General features: G+C 42.3%; 1 protein-coding gene across 3 annotated transcripts in view; it reads right to left on the bottom strand.

The window, feature by feature from the left end:
- tln2b (talin 2b) overlaps positions 1-22,062 on the bottom strand; it is a 106,555-nt gene that overhangs the window by 19,343 nt on the left and 65,150 nt on the right. For 2 of the 3 annotated variants that reach the window (XM_074632924.1, XM_074632925.1), the window contains exons 21-44: positions 20,481-20,609; positions 19,179-19,292; positions 17,682-17,795; positions 17,434-17,568; positions 17,070-17,198; positions 16,839-16,941; positions 14,854-15,062; positions 14,348-14,467; positions 13,976-14,173; positions 11,990-12,129; positions 11,397-11,490; positions 10,860-10,949; positions 10,613-10,735; positions 8,862-9,005; positions 8,445-8,630; positions 8,183-8,323; positions 6,978-7,159; positions 5,656-5,788; positions 5,441-5,542; positions 5,147-5,317; positions 3,934-4,080; positions 2,206-2,307; positions 1,957-2,076; positions 1,126-1,272 (exon numbers count right to left, since the gene is read on the bottom strand). In XM_074632924.1, coding sequence (XP_074489025.1) covers positions 1,126-1,272; positions 1,957-2,076; positions 2,206-2,307; positions 3,934-4,080; positions 5,147-5,317; positions 5,441-5,542; positions 5,656-5,788; positions 6,978-7,159; positions 8,183-8,323; positions 8,445-8,630; positions 8,862-9,005; positions 10,613-10,735; positions 10,860-10,949; positions 11,397-11,490; positions 11,990-12,129; positions 13,976-14,173; positions 14,348-14,467; positions 14,854-15,062; positions 16,839-16,941; positions 17,070-17,198; positions 17,434-17,568; positions 17,682-17,795; positions 19,179-19,292; positions 20,481-20,609 — 3,273 coding nt within the window. The remainder of the gene's footprint in view (positions 1-1,125; positions 1,273-1,956; positions 2,077-2,205; positions 2,308-3,933; positions 4,081-5,146; positions 5,318-5,440; positions 5,543-5,655; positions 5,789-6,977; positions 7,160-8,182; positions 8,324-8,444; positions 8,631-8,861; positions 9,006-10,612; positions 10,736-10,859; positions 10,950-11,396; positions 11,491-11,989; positions 12,130-13,975; positions 14,174-14,347; positions 14,468-14,853; positions 15,063-16,838; positions 16,942-17,069; positions 17,199-17,433; positions 17,569-17,681; positions 17,796-19,178; positions 19,293-20,480; positions 20,610-22,062) is intronic. The other variant, XM_074632926.1, reaches the window with a different exon arrangement.

Genomic DNA, 22,062 nt, shown 5'->3' with positions numbered 1-22,062 from the left:
CTAATGTGTGAGCAGCGTGGCTAGCTGCTGCCAGGGTCGCAGCGGGGAGACATTAGTATTATCATTACCTGCACAGTATGAGGGTGATCAGGAGAGCATGCTCTCATGACCTGCATGACTGGTAAAATAATACAGTAAAGCACAAGTTATTACGACCTATAGTAACACACATTAACCTTATATTCTTATTCTGACTCTATACTAGTTCAACATTAAGGCTAAAGCTGAACCTTATTAATAACTACTATAATAGGGGTGAGGGAAAAACACGATACAGCAAAGTACTGTGATATATTTGGCAATATTTTATCAATACATGGATGTCAAGTATCGATCTTTTATTATATAAACTATTAACGTCTTAACAATCAGATGGCCTGCTGGTGGATCCGACCGCTATTCTGTCTTTCAGAGGTTGTAGTGGGGTCAGTCTTACAGCTAAAGAATCGATTGGTACCAACCATGTCATGTTAGATAATTGGGAAGGAGGCTAAATAACGCTCCAAAGTTGCGCTCAATTTTGGTGAGGAAAAATGTGGTCATTTTCAAAGGGGACCCTTGACCTCTGACCTCAAGGTATGTGATTGAAAACTCTGAGATGAACAAAGTGAAAACTGCCTCTATATAATAATAAAACAGATGAATAATTTGCAGTTGAAAAAAGGTAATAAATCGCGATATATCTTATTGAAATACTCAGCATAGCGCAAACTTTTTTAAATCCCAATAACATTGCATCCTGTCTTAAGTATCGTGATAATATCGAATCGTGCAGCCTCTGGTGATTCCCTCTCCTAACACCTAATGAATAATAATTAAAATACAAAGCATACCTGTCAGCTACAGTATAGTAATCAATTATTCACACCTGAACTGCTTCTTTTTAAATCCTGCAGTACAGCACACACCTATATGTTCTCTATCACTTTATTTAAATAGGTATATATATACAGCAACTGTACTGAGAGATGCATGAAAAATATTTCAATAAAAATGCAAATGCTACTTCCAAACTTCTAACAGCAGAGATGGGAAATAGACTTCCTTTAAAAAGTCAAGATATATATAAAGCTTCCTACTGCAGGAGTTAAAGATGCTGCACCAGTTCCCATCCACAAAGCTTACCTTCTCGGTGACTGCGCGGGCACACTCGATGAGCTCCCTCTTGGAGAAGCTGTCAGTGGGGCTGAGCTGCAGGGCTCCAGCCTTCTGGACCATGTAGATGCAGCCGTGGCCCAACTCTTGCACCCGTGTCTTTATCTGGTACCCAACCTGTAAAGCATAACCAGGCATTGACTTGCATCCATCTTCTCATTTGTGTCACTGTGCTACATAATTACGATCATATCCTAAACTGGCATGTCTCTTATCGAACGGAGTGGATGAAAAATGATTTCAAGCACCCTCAGAGAGGGAACGCTGGCACTACACCTTTAATTTACAGACAGAGATTCACGGGTGGGTGGTACTTCATTATGAGCATCACTATAGGCTTTTAGACTTGTAGAGACACAATGTCGCTATGGTAACCAGCAGGGATCTTAGCAGCCTGTTATATACAAGATATTGATAAGAGCTGTGTGCTTATTAGTGCAATGTTTCCACACATTGCTGTCTTCTGGACTACACAGACAAGCTTTAAGAAAAAAAAAGACTATGTGGGTGCTGAGAGCGATGGATTCAGGAGGGGTATATTTCTGTTTGATCTCACAAAGTCGGGAGCAGCCTTGAGGAAGGGGCGTCATTTCAAAGAACAGCACACATCTGCTCTGATCAGTGTGTGAGTGAATACAGCCGAAAGCATTTTTGGTGTAAAATGCAGAACTACAGTAAGCTGATATTTCAGTCTGACATTTCAGGGGCGGGATTGCAAAAAGATATACGGCTTGATGTGTTAAATTTTTCATATGTCATTTTCCCCACGTACTCCATAGGACAGAGAGCGTGGCTTCTCACCTCCTCTGGCTCTGCAGTGGCTGCAGCGAGGCGTCCTTGGTGCGCTAGCTGCCCATAGTCCACCGTCACCTGAGAAGCAAGGCCGCCGAGCTCTTCAGGGCAGGTTACCGACTTAGTCATCTGTCGACAGAGAGAACATACATCATCAGCAGCGGCAGATTAATGTTTCTCTGGTTCTACTGACAAATATTGTCATTGTAGATTGGAAATGTAATGGAAAACACACAGAGTCAGGCATGAATAACTTACCATCTCCTGCGCAGTGATAGCGATGGCCTTGGAGAACTTCACCATGGTGGTCTGGTAGTCCACAAACGAGCCCTCAGGTTCAGGAGGTGTTCCTTCATCCAGCTGTGAACAACAACCCTTTAGTACGAATATATCCATAGTACATAGCTGTCCTATGTGTTTTTACACTATATACTCCAATTTACTGTATGAGACTTTTAATTTAGGTTGGTACCATTTTACAATAAAACTACACACTGCACCTTTAAAGGCCTGGTCTAATAGCTTAGTTAAAGCTTCAGTAAGAAGCTGTGAATTCCTGCATTATATTATTCTACATTCTGTATTTATTATGAATGTTTTATGGATTCGTATTAAGATATTAAAATGTTAAATATGAGGAGCTTTTGTTAGATTGTATCAGCGTACAAAAAAGTGAAGGATCACATTGATTGATCACCTTCCAATGCAGCAGGTATTACTACTGGACCCCTCGCATGGACTTTTTGATCCCTCTAATTTTTGGAAGATGGCTACAGACCAAACTACAGCCAAAACATTAAATCTGTTGGAACAATATATGGTGCAATATTAACTATCGTAAAGCTATCTATATCATGTGTGTTGGCTGATAAGTAGCAAGAAATTGCAGTTCAGAAATGCCAAAGATATGATTTATTAACAGTGTCTCCATTATACAGTTTGTCCAACAGAGAGCACTGACAATTGTATTTTTCAACTAAAAAGTAACTATCTTGGTCACAATTCTTTGATAACCAAATTTTAGAAATCCTTATCAAAATGCATGTTTATGTTGAAAAAATAAATAAATACATTAAACTTATCCGATTTTTGAACTCTCAAATATCAATATCGGTATCAAAATCAAGAATCGGTCTTAGTACAGTTGTACAGTTTAGCACATTATGACGGCAAACTTGATGGATGTTGATGAAAGAGTTTTGGATTTTCTAAATTACAATAAACTTTTGTCTGCAACTGCAAATTTTAGTAAGTCATTAATAAATTGACCTTGACGCTATGTAGGCTTCATCTAGAGAGTGTATTATTGTAGGGGATAATCCAAATTTAGGGTGATTAATTTAAGAGGCCGCTACAAAGATAAATCGGGCTACGTTATTAATACCAGTATTGGATGCACACCATTTGGCAACCCAAGTTTTTTTTTTTATAGTACAACATGTTAATTGATATTTAATTTCTTAACAATTAAAAAGCCATTAGTGAGAACATATAAACCTTTCTTATGTATGCATTCTTGTAAAATGGTTCCACTTTATATATGCTAATGGAGTTTTAATGATGGTTGCTCTCCTATGTTTAAGCTGAGGGTAAAATTAAAAATAGACAGAAAGATAGAAAAATAAAAATGAAGGATAAGATCTGAGCCAAGTGTATATGCGTGAGCGCGAGCAGATCATTGTCAATTATCAACTGTGCTGTCGACACAGTGACATGTCCCCCAGCAGGATGAGTGACGGCTAACATCACCAGTGGGCCTGTGGATTTAAAACTTGTCATCTACTGGACTAATGAGAGTCACTGACAAGGACACACTCACCGTGGAATTACTCTTAGAGGGAAAGCTCATTTCGCCTTCAGACAAATGAGATGGGGAGTAAGTGTCAACCTGAAATCCATTTAAAACCACCTGAGCAGACTTCTCATGAGGTGTTATTAACACACATACATGCATTCTCTATCAAAACAAACAAAAACCGTACTCACCCTGCCCATGGCCTCGGCGATGGACTCCACCATGCCCCCGACCATGCCCCCTTCGCTGGCCGCCTCGTTCAAAGTCACCATGATGTCGTCCACGGCCTCCTTCATCAGCTGGGCTGCTTCAGAGATGGCATCGTGGGTGTGGGACGCCTGGGGACACAGTCAGCTGATTAACGTCTCTGTGACACTGTCTTGGCCGAGCCAGAGGGACATTTATCAGCTTGACAACAGCTCCAGAGTGTCCCATCAGTACGCAGCGTCTCCCTAGAGGACACTTCAACAGGCTGCATTCTTGCTGCTTTAAGGACTTGTTCTACCTTATTTTCTAATAATTCAAACTCCAAGTTCAAATTGTAACACTGTTAACATGCTAGACAACAGTAATATCAGAATGTAGGCAGGGGTAGATACTAGATAGGCAAACAGAAGTTCCTCACAAGGTCACGATAATAAAGCGTTAACACACATTCGTTTTAACGCCACTCATTTCTTTAACGCATAAACGCTCAGTTTTAAAGCTAGAGCGGAGATACTGGCATGATATGAAACTAAAAAACCTAGGGAATCCATTTGGACCAACCATGTCATACTAGCTTGTCAGGCTAAATAACGCTCCAAACTTACGCTACATTTTTTTTTTTTCGAAGGGGTCCCTTGACCTGAAAATGGGTTCTATGGGTATCCACGAATCTCCCCCTTGACAGACATGCCCACTTTATGATAATCACATGCAGTTTTGGGCAAGTCATAGTCAAGTCAGCATACTGACACACTGACAGCTGTTGTTGCCTGTTGGGCTTGAGTTTGTCATGTTTGTCCAATAAGAAACATATACATACATTGGCATAAAGCAAGCATATTTGTCCTCTCATATATTAATAAGAGTATTAAATACTTGACAAATCTCCCTTTAAGGTACATTTTGAACAGATAAAAATGTACGTGATTCATTTGCGATTAATTGCAATTAACATTGGACAATCACGTGATTAATCGTGATTAAATATTTGAAATGACTACTGCAGTACTACATTCCCACCCCCACCACTCCCCAGCCTGAAAAGCCCAGTCTGTTCTAATTGGTCAAATGGCTCGCTCTGTTGTGATTGGTCAACCGAACCAAACTCTTTGGACTCCGTTGCTTAATATCTCAGGTGACCCTTGAAACCCTTCACGGTAGGCTAAACACACTGTAGCTATATGAACTGCTTAGTACCTTTGGGTTTCCCCCGCCTTCCTTGGCAGCATAGAGCATCTGCAGGGCCGACTCAGACAGGGTCTTGGTCTGGTCCAGAATGTTCATCTGCTGCTGGTGGTCGTGCAGCTTAGAGGCCAGGCCCACCGACGCCACAATGAGCGGATCGAAGTAACTTGCCAGCTGGGTCACCTGGGAAAACGAGTGTAAGAGAGCCGTCTGAGGAAGGATTGGATCACAAGATAGAAAACAGACAGAATGGGTTTTTCTTTCTAAATCCAGAGGGGATGAAGGGATATATGGTCAGACCGGCACCTTGTGTCCTAGTTGGGCAGCTTCGCCTCGGGCGGCTGTGGAGACGGGATCAATCAGATGGCCAATCTCCTGCACAGAGGATGTCAGCTGATCCTGCAGCGCCTGGTGAGTTACAACGGCAGAGAATAACGGTATAAGTCACAACAGAAAGACTACAGATCCCATTAAGTTCGTTCTCTCGGACAAGATAGAGCTGATGGGGTACTTGAACTCACTTCCATGGAGATATCATCTCTGCAGGGCAACGTCTGCCCAACTGCAGCTAGGGAAGCTTGCTCAATGTCCCGGATACACTTATTGATGTTATCAATGGAGTAATCACACTCCCTCTGTCCTGGAGCCTTGTCCCTGCCAGCAGAAATGTTGAAAAATACATAAATGCAGTTCTACATTATATTAACAGTATAAATAATGCAAAAAATATGGTACAAAAATCCACATTCAATTTAAAGGAATTGTTTGACATTTTGAGAAATACTTTTTTCCCCCACTTTTCTGACAAGACTTGGATGAGAAGATTGACACCACTTTTATATCTGTACGCTAAATATGACGCTACAGCCAGCAGCCGATTAGCCTAGCTTCGTATAAAGACTGGAAGCAGGGAGAAACGGCTAGCCTGGCTCTGTCAAAAAGGTAAAGCACATCTAAAGCTCACTGATTAACATGTTATAATCTTGTTTGTTGAATCTGTGGAAAAACTGGAACATAAAATCAACTAGTTGTGGTTTTGTGCAGGACTATTTTTTGGCCGGGAGCAGTGACTTCCTGGATATAATTATGCGCTTCGAAATTGCGGCATAGCGCCATCTCCTGGAATGTCAAGTCCGTTCAGTTTCTGTGGTTCAATGTCACGAGAATTGACGGAACTTCATGCTGTGTCCTTTTTTTCAGATAGTGATATATATTACAGCTAAAAAACTAAAACTGAAATTAATTTGTTAATTTTTACTTTATTTTTATTTATTTATTTTACCCAGGAATTTTTTTTTCAGTTTATTTTCATTTTAGTTTCAGCTTTGGTTTACTATAATACCCCTGGTCTTGACATCCCCATGAGGTTGCCAAGCAACCAGCAGACACTGCTAAACCCAGCTAATCAGCTGTTGGCTGCATATTTTGCAGACAGACATGAGATTAGTATCTATCCTCTCATCCAACTCTTGGCAAGAGAGTGAATAAATAAATACACATTTTCTTGTATTCCTTTAAAGTAAACATACTTTTGCTGCTGTGAGAATAGTGCATGCATCTGATTGGAGGATGATGACGAAGACAGAAGTGGGTGGGGAACTACCTTTGATAAAATGGCTCATCATCTCACCGCTGCTCTACTAATCTATTACAAGGCAGCAGGAATCTCAGCAGATATATACTAATGTGGCAATTTATTGCTTAGCTGAGCAGATATCACAGGATAAGCCCTCTGGCTTCTGAAACATTTTTTTTCCTCTAACTGTGAGCAAACCGTTATACACTTAGATTCAGGATAATCCTGCAGAGACAGATGTGGCAGTAGGTGGGATTAATAACCAACCTGATGGAGGTGATGAGACTCTTGATGGAGTCAGAGACTGTCCTGGAGTGGCCGGCCAGTATGGACCACGTGGGAGGATCTTTGGGGTTGAGGACCAGAGAGCGGGCTGTTTCTAAAAGGTAAGAGGAGCTGTCGAGCATGGAGCGGGCTGAGCGCACAATCGGCTCCTGAGCTGCTGAGCCCTGCGGAAATGAAGAGATCAGTGCAGGTGAAACAACAGCCCAGGTAGCAGCTCAACAGCAAAGAGCAAAGAGCCACACTGGTACGACAGAGTTGTTAATATTCCTTGACTACCTTGAAGAGATCAAAGGTGCAATCAAAGGGAGGGATGAGATTAGAAAGGCAGCTTTACACAGATGCAGGAGGAAACACCTTCAGTCTTTATGATCCGAGCCAAAGCCTCCCTCGACAATTAGATTAACAAGCTGAAGATTAGAGCAGCTGTGCTGAGAAAGAGTGCCGTTAAACACTGCCCTCCAACAGATTACAGCCATAAAGCTTCGAGAGGACTGTGAGGGAACTGTTCCGCTCAGATTGAAAAATAGAAATCCATCTTTTTCCCTGAGTCTTTTCTTGACATTAAAAGAAAAGGGAAAATTGGGCCTCAATTCAATTCATCCTCATGTTCGCGGTACAAACCTTTCTGTGTTGGCTCATATAAAAGTGTCTGTTTGAAGGAGATTGAGTGCAGAAGTCACAAACATATTCATGAAATCTCTCTGAAGAATAGCTTCAAGAAGAAAAAACGACTAATTGGATGTTTCCGACAACCTTCGTACCGAAAAGAAAGATTTCCATTTATTTTGTATTCAGCTAAATCATAAGGAATTGCGGAAAGAAATGAAAATGAACGTCCTAAAAGGGGCATTACAAACTAGGGTTGCACGATTTCGAAAAAATATCTTAGAGGGAATGATTATTTTTACATCATTATTCCCATTTTCATTGAAAAACATATTAACATGATTATGGTGTGATTTTTGTGGAGACCTGTTCCAAACAAAGACGTTTTTTTAAGTCTGTAGAATATGATGTGTAGGCCAGGACATCCCTGCCGCATGACAATATTTAAATTAAAATTGTATTTTGACAAATATTGCGCCTCTTGCAATTTGAAAATTGCAAGAGGCCATATTGCGATTTTGAAAAGAAATTCTATTAATTGTGCAGCCTTATGACAAACAAGCCTCGAAACGGATGAATACCTCATGGCTGATTTGCGCTGGGATGCTCGCAAACTCAGGGTTGTTGGCAAAAGTTGACAGGTTTTCCACAGCCTCGAGGAGTGGGGTCGTAGCAACACGGCATCTGTTTCTGTTGTCTTCCGAAAAATCCCCATCTGAGCACTGAAACAAGACAACGCCATATGAATATTTGACCATTCATGTTTTTGTAAGCGGCTGAATTATACACACATTTACAGCTTCTCACACGACGAAAGAATTCTGTACCAAATTTACACTCAACGTTTTGATCAGTTGGAGAGTTGACCTTGATGGTTTTGACAAGGTTGGCTGTGGTGTTGGCCACCTCTTTGGCCGACTGGACAAACTGTCTCCTCGCCACGGGGTTGGAGGTTTTAGAAGACGCCAGGCGGCAGGCGTTACAGAGAGCCGAGGTGTGCTTGGCTACGATAGTTGCTGCAGACAAGATCTGACGAACAAAAGAAGCACCAACAAACAGGAAGCAGAGCTGTATGAAATGAGGCATGCCGGTGAGCTGTGTAGACTAAATTATTTACGACGTTCAGGTCGAGTTGAAGTTTTTCAAACTTAATGAGCCATTTAATCGCAGTCACAAGAGATCTATATACACTACTGTCCCAAGTCCATATGCCAGGAAATGGTCCTGTAATGTTTTCAAGCCCCACATGGACCTCCTTACCTGTGACGGACTACTGGCTGGGTCCACTAAGTTCTGACAAGCCATCTGTATGGCCTGGTGGGCCCTCGCAAACTGGATGGGATCCACCAGCCCCTCATGGCCTGACTGACTGTTGGGATCAGACACACCTACAAGATAAGAGGCCTACAGGGCGAAGAACAAAAACAGAGTTATATTAATGTAGCAGTTAATGGTAGCAGTCCACATTCTCTGACATAAGCACATGAATAGATACAAACATAGACGTATATATTGTGAATAACAGGAGAGCTTTCTGCAGAAGCAACAAAAGATCTGTCAGAGGGTGCCCTTTTGCAGACAAGGCAACTGAATGTTGCATGGAGGCGAGGATGTTATTTTACAGCTTCAGGGTTGGAAGTCTGTAAAACCTCCAATGAAACCTGGCTCACTGTCACGGCCAAGTTTGCCGCTAAGGTCTAAATGCCATTTATGAATGGATTCCACCTTTACATGTATTGTTTAGAGCAGGGGTTCTCAAAATGTTTGAGGCCAGGGACCCCTTACTCAAGAGAGAATTTTCCAAGGACCCCCTCTTAATCATAACACCGACCAGGCATATGATTACAACAGTTTGTACTCTTAGACCTGTTTCATAGTGATAAACAGAATCACATCTCAATTTGAATCATTTTAATACCACTTACATACTTTTACTTTTAAACAGAGGGTGATTTTATTCAAATTGCATTTGGACTCAACTTGACAGCATTCATACTTTTCAAGTAACTGCTCTTAAAAGCTTTCAGAAAATGAACAGCTAGACTGGCCTAGTCCTAATAAATCCAGACGTTTAAACTTACCAGTCTAAAGATGACTGTCAGTAAGTGCTTCAACTTAAAAATAATGAACTTAATGCTTTTTGTCACAATCATATGAGAGTTTCTATTGGCCCAAAGCTAATGTTGGTGGGAGTAATGGACACAATATGCTTGTTTTATTGGTGCAAATGGTCCCCATCTGTAAATATACATTTATAATGATGCAGCACAATTCTTATAATTTAAAGCTACTATTTCACGGACCCCCTGACAGAGTGCCACAGACCCCTGGGGGTCCCTGGACCCCACTTTGAGAATCATTGGTTTTGAGGGCTGCATCAACCTTAAACAAACACCTTCTTAATTGAAATGTAACATGATTAATTCTAAGCATATATTAAACTAGAATTACCGCCTTGCGGTTGTTTGCCTCCACCAACCAGTCAAGTTGCAGTTACATCCATATCTGTCCAAAATGTCATCACTTCATCATCTTATCCTGTTAGACATTTGTGTGAAATTGTCACAATTAGCATATAAGTTCTTGAGTTATGGCCAAAAATGTGTTTTGTGAGGTCACAATGACTTTGACCACCAAATTCAAGTGGATGTTTGTGTCAGATGTAATGAAATTCCCTCAAGGCGTTCCGGAGATATACTTTCATGAGAAATGGACAGACGTGCGGTCACAGTGCTCTTTGCAAACCAAAATCTAATCAGTTCATCCTTGAGTCCAAGTGGACGTTTGTGCCAAATTTGAAGCCATTTCCTCCGGTCATTCCTGAGATATCGCGTTCGCAAGAATGGTACGGACGGAGAGACAACCCGAAAAACATAAAGCCTTCGGCCACGGCTGTTGTTGGTGAGGAGGCATAAAAAACAAGGTGAGCAAAAACGAGTACAGAAGAGCTCAGATGAAAGCAGAAGCATGGTAACTCAGAGTGAGTAGTTAGTACCATGCTGTGATCTCACCTGTCCTCCAGCCTCCGTCAGCCCACACAAAGCTTTGGACGCCACACCCACGCTCTCCCCGAAGGCCAGCACATCACCTGTCTTACAGTGCTGTGAAATACCTGCCATTGACTCTCCCAGGACCTGAGGCGTGCGGACATGGAAAGAAAACATTTACAAATCAGATCTTCAGCTGCCTAATACAGTACGTTAAATATCCCTGACAGTTAAAGTATATAGTTCACACCATTATTTTGAAAGCCTGTACCTTTGAATTCTCCATGACGCTCTCGATGCAGTCAAAGTAGGAGAGTTCGTTGACAGGCTCGTTGGGATTTTCTAGGAGCCCTCTGACAGCCTGTACACAGACAGAGATGATAATCTACAATGGACACTGAACATTCCTGTTATGATTTTACACTTTTATTAGCCACTTCATTTAGAGAAAGGAAACACTATAAATGTAAATCAAGCTGATGAGAACATACTGCCTTGATAAATCATGGTAATCAAGCTTTTAAAATGCAGCCTTATTGTCATTTTCAGTTACTTGAGCATAAGTGAATGCAGGCTTCAGTATGCAAAAATGCTCTGGTTCAACCAGTGTCACTAATGCACTTATTATAGTTCTGAATTTAATGTCCATCTACAATTAATGTCAGTGGGAGTAATCAAATGCAAAATAGATGGAAGGAAAGGGGGAACAAATGCACCTAGATTAAAAACACACAGGCATGTACAGGCAACAGAAAAAAGGCCTGACGAGAGAGAGTGTGTGTGGTCCAGTGTGTGTGAGGACGGCTACCTCCAACTCCCTCAAGGCGTTGTCACACTCCTTTTGTCCTGCTGCTTGCTGGGTACAGAGCGTGATCAGCTGGTTAATACTCTCCGTCACTGCCCTGAAACACACACACAGGCAGCCGCACAGGCTTTTTTAGCTCTCACATGTGTCCACCGCCTGCACGCACAGCCTGGCTTCACTCACACATGATGCTTTAAGCTTCCCCCCTATTCAAGCCTCTCGCTGCGATGGGCTAACACGGCGCGCATAGGAGTACCGAGATTGTCTTGAGTTTGTGTTCAGCCTTGCTGAGCACAGACAGGCCCTAGCCAAGGCTTCCATCTTCCTAATTAGACAGAGAGAAGTCAGTCAGGCCCAAAGCCCTGCGGGACCAGCTGTTGGCTTCTCACTACAGTACGTACTCCCTCCAGCATCGCCGAACAGACACAGGCTTGGGAGTGGCATACAGATGCGGCAGGGAGACGTTTTGTGACATTTAAGTATAACATTGGAATTGTTCATAACTTGATGCAGACTTGTCATATTTAGGACAAAATGGTTCAGTTTTACTAGCAAATACTGAGAACAGAGATACATATCAGATCATCTTATCGCACCTTGCTGCCACAGCTAGAAGATTCTTAGCATTGGCTGCCCCTGGATCCACAGACAGAGACTTGGCAGCCAGCAGCAGCTTACTGGACGCCATGGAGATGTTCTTCAGGTTACCAATGACTTGGATCTGGTCGTCCATGCTCTGCACAGTCAAGGAAAGAGAAAAATACAGGTGATTTTTAAGATGGATTTAGAGTATTAACTGTCGCCGACAGCTGTCAAGGGATAAAGTATTGTAACGAATACATTTAAGACTCCCCACCACCCATATCCGCTTTCCTCACTCAGCAGGCCTCTTCGAGCCTGATTAAAGCTCGGGTGTCATGCTACATCAATTCCAATCCCAGACTATCTTTCCAAATTAATGAGCAAAATAACCAGAACAAGAACATCACAAGATCTCATTACATCTGACTGTGTTAGTGCTCTTGGGGACAATCATGTGACAAAGTGAATTAGATGAAGAGGTCTAATTAACAAATGACTTAAATAGCTTAGGTAATAAAGTCACACAAAACTATGAGCTCGACCACTCAGCATTTAAAGGGTAACTTTGGTATTTGTCTACCTTATTTCCCTTGTTTTTGTGTCTAGCTGACTAGGGACAATAATTTCTGAAACTGGGGCAAGTTGACATCGTCATTTATGTCCACTAAATGTGCTTGTTTTTGCCATGACAGGCTCTGATTGTTATTATAATTGTTTGGCATTATGGAAAGAGTCTCGCTCAAGGTGAAGTCTCGTTCTGAATTTGGTGAAGTGATGTGTTACCGGAAGACAACGGTGGAATAATGGAATACATAAGGGTGAAAGTAGGTCGGTACGGTCCAGTGCTAAGATTCAGTACCGGTACGCAACCATGGAAACGGGATATGTGCACTACTGTAGGCTATGTATCCCTGCCGGTACAACTGTGTGGTGTATCAAATATCCCTTATCACAGCTCAATTTGTTGACACATAGGGTAATGCTGTTTCCCTTTCATTAACATTGCGAGATAAGGCATTTGTGCTGCTTTCTGGTTCAAGTGGTGTCGGAATAATCAGAAATACGAGTTCCCGACTGGTAAAATTCCCGTGAATACCCCCTTAAGTTGGGACAACAGCTCAAAACTTTTGTCAACATTTATAAATTATTCTGCAGCACTTTAACCATTTAAATAAATCATTTGCTATACATAATAAGTGTTTCGAATTTCTTTCTACACCAAACAGGCATTGAATCGCGTGTTCATGGATACATGAAGCTGAGGGTGGGAGGAAAACATATCAAGCGATGAAGGTTGGGGTAGCCTAGTAGTACCGACAAGAACTTCAATCTACTTTCACCCTTGGGAATACATCCATGGTGGAAACGCTAGCCAGCCGGGCAGAGTTTGTTTGTTTGGCAGAGATTTTCAATTGGAAATCTTGAATGGAGTCTTTAAATTTGATTTATTTTAACCAGAGTATATGGATATGCAGATTTCACAACGAGACTTCTCTTTGAGCGGGACTTGGACACAATAACAAACAGACCGGATCAAGCGAAAGGTAAGGAAAACATTCTATTTCTCTGAAGGTTCCTTTCCATAATGTTGTCAGACACTTATAATGTGATGTGTCAGGTAACGTTCCGTGTAGTTTAAACGACAATGCTAATTTAGCTAACTAGCTATCAACAATAACAGTCTGTGGTTGGCATCAAAGACTAGTCGTGTCAACAAATCGAGCTGCAATTATGGATATTTGATACTCCACACAGTTGTACCGGCAGGGATACATACAGCCGTTTTCATGGTTGCCACGCATAGCACCAGGCATTTACTCGCGGGTCGCTTGTCTGCCTGTCTATCCACATGAGGAATAGACAGCCATTTAAGACTTCTGAGTTTGTCCATCAAAGGTTTGAACGCTCCTCTCTGTGTGTTAAAATACTGGTGACAGTGTATTACCATTGAACTGTTTCAATGGAGTGTGGAGGGGGGGTTGAGTGATCATGAAACCTACTTGGGTGTGTCCTGCCATCTCAACGCCAGCATCCAGAAACTCATCAAAGTCTTGGCTGAACTTCCCTGAGGCTGCAGCCAGCTGGCTGCTCGTTCCACGAGAGGAGTGGACGACCTCGCCTGCAGAGTGGTTGAGTTCAGCTGCTGTGTGGTTCAGATCACTCTGGGCCTCCTGGAATGTCTTACTGCAGGGAGGGAGCTTCAAAGACAAAGACACGCATCAATTAGGGCATACTGTAGTAGTCAAAGTCAAATGGAAATAACCTGCTCAGTTATGGGGTGGTATTTTATTTATTTTGTTCGGTACAGATGTTTTTGTGAAAGTGCAAATACACCAAATGTCAAGAAATCCCAAAGTACATATGGGACTCACAATGTCCACCAGCAGCTTCTTGCTGGCCTCGCCGATGCTCCTGAGGGCCATGTCAACATCCTTCTGGCCTGGCAGGCAATTCACACAATTATTCAGGGAGTGCGAAACTGCTTTGGCCACCTGAAACACAGTGCAACACCATCAATGGACTGCCATTAGTCATTCTAACAATGTGATACACAATGCAATGTCCCAGAACAAAACTATAAGGGGAAAATGCAAATTAGGCTCACAGCGGTGCACAGTAATCCCTGTCACTAATTTATGCTGCTGTCACAGATATATGCCAAACAATATGTTTATCCCCTGAAGGGCTGCAGGAGAATGAGCAGTTTTACTCTGGAGCTCCTGAGAGAGGAATACCAGGCGAGCGACACAGCAGAGAGGAAATAGCAACGCTTAGAGGGGATGATTGTTATGGGAGGAAGAAATGTTTACAAATCAGTAGAGGAGAGCGAGAGGAACAATGTGATGAATATCATATATATCACTGGGAGCTATGCTACCTGTGCCAGTCTCTGCTGACTCTCGGCGTCTCCTGGATGAACCAGGGCCTGATGGGCTTCGTGGATGAGCATGGCCGAGCCCTCCATGACACACTGGGCTGAGTCCAGCATCGCAGCTGAAGCCTGCGGCTCCTTGGTGCTGGCCGCCACACCTCTCGCTGATTGAGCCAACGTCCTTAAAGCCTGTGCCGTTTCTCTGGCAGCCACACCTGCGAACAACAAAAATGTGCTCTATGACAAAGATGAACCATTACAAGCTTGGCCAGTGGTTTGAAATGGTATACACTTCCTGTCTCCTAAGTGGGCATGGTCAGGGCATGTCTCTGGAACAACCATGATGAAATGACAGTGAATCATTTTGATCATAGGGGCAAAGATGGAGAGAATATCATGAAGCATAACAACAGTATCGTCACTACTAGAAAGGGAAGCTACAGAGCGTTTCATGTGCATTGTATGTTACACAGGTGTAAAGGAAATATGATGCTCACGTTCTCCTGTATTGAACATTGTTATGTAGTGAGAGTAAGTAACCATGTTCCTGTAGAAATTGAATGTGACATTTTACTAAACATTCATTTCGATCTCATTAGTTTCACTTTGCAGCAGTCCTGTTTAAGCAATCCAAACTGAGAGGTATGTGTGTATTTCCTATCTTTACTATAATTGTAATTGCATTGTGAATATCAGCTGGCAGGGGCTAGCCGCACCACACAGAGAACAAACTGTGATACTGAAATGCCCTCATTGTTTAAATAAATGAGTTAATACAATAAATATGGCTCCACATGGGAGGTGCCCTTAACTTATTATACACAGAGCCGAGAAGAAAAGCAGCAAATTGCATCAAATTGCATTAACCAGCCAAGTGGAGCCATTTGCTGATGGAATGTTAAATCTAGTGAAAATAAGATTAATGAGTAGCGAGCGGCACCGTGTGCCACAGCATGGAGTGCTGCCTGGAAGCGTTCATTGTTAGAAATGCTTCTCTCTATCTGTCTTCATCTCTCCTCCCCTGAGATCCTCAATTGGGCCAAAATTGACAGCGAAACAGCCAAGCCATGCAAAGGGTTCAGTTTTAAAGCAATAGTGATGGCACACATAAAGAGTCATCATTGTCTCTGCCTGCTGCATCCTCACACTCAGCACAGTTGAAAGAAATATTCAAAGTTACAGTCAGCGATCCACATATGTTTATTAAATCTATTCTATCTGGCAATGTAACTATTCTAGACCATAGACTGTATATAAAGACGAACGACATGACAGCTCCCCAAAAGTGAAGCCAAAACACCTCGATTGCCCCCCGGTGGCTGGCTGCAGTATAGGTCATAAGCCCCGCCCCCTCCATGTTAGCGGATGAAACACGTGCCAGACTAAAAAAGTAAAAGTACACGTCACATAAGTTATTCCCAAAGATGGTTTCTGTCATTGTCGGTAGCTCTTATCACGCTGATGTATGTTTAAGTGTTCATTTTTCTGTTTGGTTTTAATTAGTTATTTGATGCTATAAAAAGGAGGTGAAACGTCATGATTGACAGCTGCTCTGAATGAAGTAGTCGAGATGTAACTTTAACTTTCCATAACCATCACAAGTCTGTGTAATACAACATGTGTCAATGTGATCATAAATGTATTTATAGAGATACTATGATTGTGTCTTTCTAGCCTAACAGCTACCGTGGTACTAACGTAGCAGCTACGTGGCTCACACTAGCAGGCTGCGGCCGTGCTCGGCATGTTATTGGCTTAGGTGGGTGTGTGGGCGGGACCTCGATACCGTGGCTCCAGCCCCCTGATCACTACTGCGCAGACTCTGGCTCCAAAAGACGTCAAAATCTCAAGATGGCAGCTCCTGGGATATTCTGGAGACACGTCATCCACCTATATACACAGTCTACGCTATAGACGGAAGTAAATGATGTAACCAAGTGGCTACTTGAGCTTCTGAGACCTGCTTTCTGTGTAGAATACACTTCTCTTACCTGTATAATGTTCATTTCCCTGTGCAGCACATGTCAACAGCTGGGCCATGAAGGAGCCCACAGCCTTCGACGTACTTCCTAAATCCTGAGCGCACTTCTCCAGCTGTGGGAGCAACAGAGCACACAAATAAACCATTTGATTCATAGTCGTGATGTCATCATGTTAGTATGTGTACAGTTGGATATCTAAAGTATAATGTTTCAATTGAACTTCAGAGCAGATGTACTGACCGACTCGCCAGGAAGAGGTTTGAGTTGGCCATCAATGACGGACATCTTCGCATCCTGAAGCTCACTCTTCAGTGTCTGTACGGTTTTGAGGGCTGAATCAATCTCCAGTGGACCACAGGCTTCATGGGCCTTCAAGCGACACACACACACACACACACACACACACACATACAGTATATGTTACTTACATCCAATATGCAGTACAGACAGGATACCAGCCTATATCCTGTGCTTTGTATCTCTAAATGAGATCAAAGAATAGGGCTTACCTAAAAGCAGTCTTACAATAAACAACTGATAGCAACAAATTCCCTGCATCAGTGAGATGACTGCTGCGGTCTCTAACAGTGTGATGTATAAATACCTTCAAGGTGGCCGTCCTGAGCTCGGCCAGGCAGGTAGCCAAGTTCTTGGCACACTGGCCCAGTTGCATACCAGCGGCCTGGTCAGCCACCGTCGGAACTGCTGACTTTGCAGACGTCACCATCTTACTCCCAGGCTGAGCGACGGTGACAGAAAAAACAACAATTTCATAAGCACTAAAGAAGCAGTTTTTGTGTGATGACAGAGAGTTTGATAGTTGCTGACTGTGTCGTGGCAAAAAGGTCTGACCTGTAAGAAGCTCTGGCTGGCCATGATGAGGGCAAGCTGGGCACCGAGCTCCTCGGGCTGAGCCTGGCTGCTCCTCATCCCCTGCACCAACTGGGGGATGCTATCTGCTACCCCCTGCATTGAAACACAACAATAATGTATGCTTCATATCCACATCATCACGACTGAAAGAGAAAGGTGCTGCATAAAATATACATTATAAGGATTGAGTTTTTTAGTACACTATTTGACATTATTATTTTTTTTTTTTTAGGCGAGACACCCCAGGCAGAAACATCGTTTTTCATGCTATGGTCAATTTTGGGCTATTTTGCTTCCATAACATGTCTTCTTTCAGACTAGTGGAAAGAAAACATCCAAAATACACATTTAGGTGTTTATTTTACTACTTTGTCTATTTGGGTCTGTAGATTGCTCCTAAATTTACCAAAAGTTAGCATTAGATAATGCTTCATTTCCATATTCAAACATAACATTTCAGAAAACTTGGGAAACTGGGGAAGTTTCATGGTGATATCTATTATAAAATGTTTTACCCTATTCACCTCTTGTGTTTTCAAAATATATGGAATTGTACAATCCATATCTTTAAAAGGCCGTTTTCTCAATTATTATTTCCACATTATCTCCACTTCAGTAGCACTTACACACACACACTAAACTTTCCAGTTTCATTCCTATCTATATTCTGAAAGTTCTTACAGAAGGTTTTGTTCATATATATTATTCATAGCCTGATTTATAGAACATTTTATTCATAAAAACATGTCGAAAAGGATTTTTTAAATAGATTTTATTATTTTATATTTTATTTACGTATTTTCTGATTTATGGAGTTATATAAAGAGATATCCAAAATTATGTCTGTAAAAACCTCTAACCTCTAACACCTCTTCCTAACCTACAGCAATCGAGTAAACTCTGGCGGATGGAGTGCGAAAAATTGTTCGGATACACTACAAGCATCGTCACTCTACTACATAGAGAGAATGATATTAATTAACTGGCAGTTACTGTCAGCGTCGATTTTGACCAGTGAAAATAGGTTGGAGGTGTGTGAAACGTTGCATGAATAGAGCCAGGGCGAGCGGTTTTTCAAATAAGTGACACAACGCTTTGCCTGTTCGCTGAAGCACAGAGCAGGATAGGACATATTTATTGGGAAAAACTGAAACAATCTGATGTTCACTTGTTGGGAGGAGGTTGGGAGGAGGTGTGATATGTCAACAAAATGAAACAAGAATTTTGAAACTTTATCCAATGTTCAGATTTGTGTTCTGGAAATGTATACAAATTAGCACATATTTGATAAAATAATACCTAATTTCCATATTTAAACATAAAATTTCAGAAAACTTGTAATACAAAAGTTAATTTCCCTAATGTAAGTAATCAACTGGGGAAGTTTCATGGTGGTATCTATTATTAAAGATTTTGACCCTAATTACCTTGGCTGTCTCCCCTCAATACATCAGTAAAGATAGCACATGATCATACCTTGCAGCTGTGTACTAGGTGTTGGTGTGAGACGGTATTTTTGTTGGAAGCAGCAGCATTTTGGGCAGCTGCGATGGTCTGAGTAGCAGCAGCCGCTGCCTGCTTAGCAGCTATCTGTTCAGAGGATACAAATGGAAATCGTTTAAGCTAAAGTAAGAGAGTGGCGCCGGGCCGAGAGTAACATTCACTTTTGCTCTGTGCAGTATTACGCTGTCATGATCTGTACTCAGAGAGAGTTGTTCTAATCAAACTAAGAGGGGCCACAGACCAAACCTTTTTATAAGAAAAGAGATTGCAGTGCTCAATCTTCATTTCAGGGGATGATCAGCATTGTTTCCCCCAAACTAAAGCACTGAAAACATACTGCTTAGCTCACATTAATTCATAGACACAAGACTAGCTTTGAAGTGATGACAAGATTGAAAACAGAGGGAGAAGACATTCCTTGTTGAGTGGATGAGGAGGCGAGGAGGATGATAAAAGAGAACCAGAAAACATGATATCATTATACTGAGAGAGAGAAAAAAAAGACTGAACTGCATGTAGAATTGACATGAGAGGTCGGAGTAGCATTTTCTACCTTTGGTGTAGCATGTTCTCTATATTTTATTCTGAATAAAAGCATATGCACATCTGCACAGCAGCTGGATGACAGGAGACAACAGGTATGATTAATGGGGTCTTAAAGGGTGACTGTGATGATTGTTACATGCACACTTGCGGATTCATGACACTTTGGTTTTCAATAGCTCACACATTTCCCTGATGGAGGTGACCATTAGCACCATTACTGTGACCATCTGATGCAAGCAGGCCGACTGAGATATATGTCTGATAGCAGGCTGATCCAAGCCCTGGGTAATGCATAGTTTATGTGCCTCGGAAATTGAACATTGGGCGCTCTGGAGCTGAGGGGGGGGGTAGTCATTAGGGGCAAACTGATACCAAAGGCTAAACACAGATCTTTACACTCAGATAGCTCATTCACAACACTAATGGGATTTATAGCACTTTGCTACAGGAAAAGAGAAATAACCCACAACACAAATATACTAAACGGGTCGCATTTGTACAAATGACTGCTGAGGCACTTCATTATTCGCATTCTGGTATATGTTTCCTTTAGCCTAATGTATAAACTCTACATTTATTTCTACTATGTTTATAATAAAAGGATGAAAACATATGGGAAAGAGCTATTTACGTGACATCACTGCTGGCAGGGAAACAACGGAGAGTGTTGCGTTTTGATTCGAGGTCAAACAACACATAGATGAGAGCATGTTGACTCCGATGACTCACCTCCAGCCGGTTGACCAGTTTTTTCTTTATGGCGTTTTGAGCTGCAGCGTTAGTGGCTACACGTAGCCCCTCAGCTGCCTCTCTGAGCCTCTGCTGCTGGTCCTCGTTCTCTGGGTAAGCAGCCGCCCCCTGAGAGACACACATGACCATGACACATACATACAGTACATAACAATAGCTATTCAGACCTCAGCAATGATAGTTTAACAACTCCGGTAACACACATTGTGCAATAGATGCAAATAGGCGTTTAGCTCTGTCTGCGTTTCTGGCAGTTTCCAAGGAAACCGTCAGTGCCAGATTCCCACTTCCTCTTTGATAATGGCAGTGATGCGGTGATTAATGTGTCACAGATCAAAAACATCTAATGTGCCATAGGCAGCGTTTCACAACGCCTGGGTATTTCACACTGATGGTATCCTGCTCCCCAGTGCCAGGGGCTTATTAAGACCCACGGATGCTGCACCCTTTTATTTTTGGATGTGAAATGACGCTGGTAGCTAGTGCATACAGTACAGTGATGCCAAAATAGGTATTCTATCAAATGAAAGCAATTCAGTTCAGTTCATCTTTGCACGCATTCAGTATGACATTAGACATGCAAGAACACCAGGACAGTGCTGATAGAAAAAGAGAAACAATATCCCCAGTTGTAGATCAATCTGATTGTTTGTAATGGGTTTAAAGAGGACCTATTATGCTTTCTTGCTTTTCCCTTTCCTTTAGTGTGTTATATAGTTTTTGTGTATGTAAAATGTCTGCAAGGCAAAGTTACAAAGCCTAAAGTCCACGCCAAAGGGAGTTACTCTCCCCCACAGAAACACTGCTCCTGAACTGCCTGAAACGCCTCGCTTGAAGTCCCGCCTTTTCTTCCGTAACGTGGTGATGTCACCAAGTTTGCATAATACCTGCCTAGCAGCTAGTTTGGCACGCCCTCAAACAAAGCTAGTTAGAGCGGAGCTTGAGCGGAGTCTGAAGAGTTTGGTTCAGTTGACCAATCACAACAGAGTGGGCCAGCTGACCAATCAGAGCAGACTGGGCTTATTTGGATGGGCAAACAGAGGGTGAAAGGAGATGCTGCAGCACAGCCGCATAAAGTGTTTTTTGAACATTAAAGCTGTGTTCTAGTAGAAACCCAAAATAAGCATAATAGGTCCTCTTTGAACTAACTACTAATTCTTCTGTATTCATTTAGAATAAAGTACTAATTGAGCTACAGAAAAGGTAATGTAATAATGACAGAAAGCAATTAGATTATATTAAGTTGAGGTATTTAAAGGTCCAGTGGGTAGGATCTGGCGGTATCTAGCGGTGAGGTGAGGAGATTGCAAGCAACTGTAGCCTCTCCCGTGTGCCAAGCGTGTTGGAAAGCTACGGTTGCCAATGCGAAAACGCGAATGGCCCTCTCTAGAGCCATCTGAAGCAGAGTGTGTAGAGTGAGTGAGCAAGAGAGAGCGAGCGGCGGCGGGGACGACAGGAGCGAGTAACGTTATTGACTCCGGCCCAAGCAGGAACAGTAAACAGAGTTTGGTTTGTCCGTTCTGGGCTACCGTAGAAACAAGGCGGTGCAGCATGGCGGACT

Source organism: Sebastes fasciatus, chromosome 4, assembly GCF_043250625.1.
Source record: "Sebastes fasciatus isolate fSebFas1 chromosome 4, fSebFas1.pri, whole genome shotgun sequence".
Classification (NCBI taxonomy): Eukaryota; Metazoa; Chordata; class Actinopteri; order Perciformes; family Sebastidae; genus Sebastes; species Sebastes fasciatus.
This window is presented reverse-complemented; position numbering and strand designations above follow the sequence as displayed.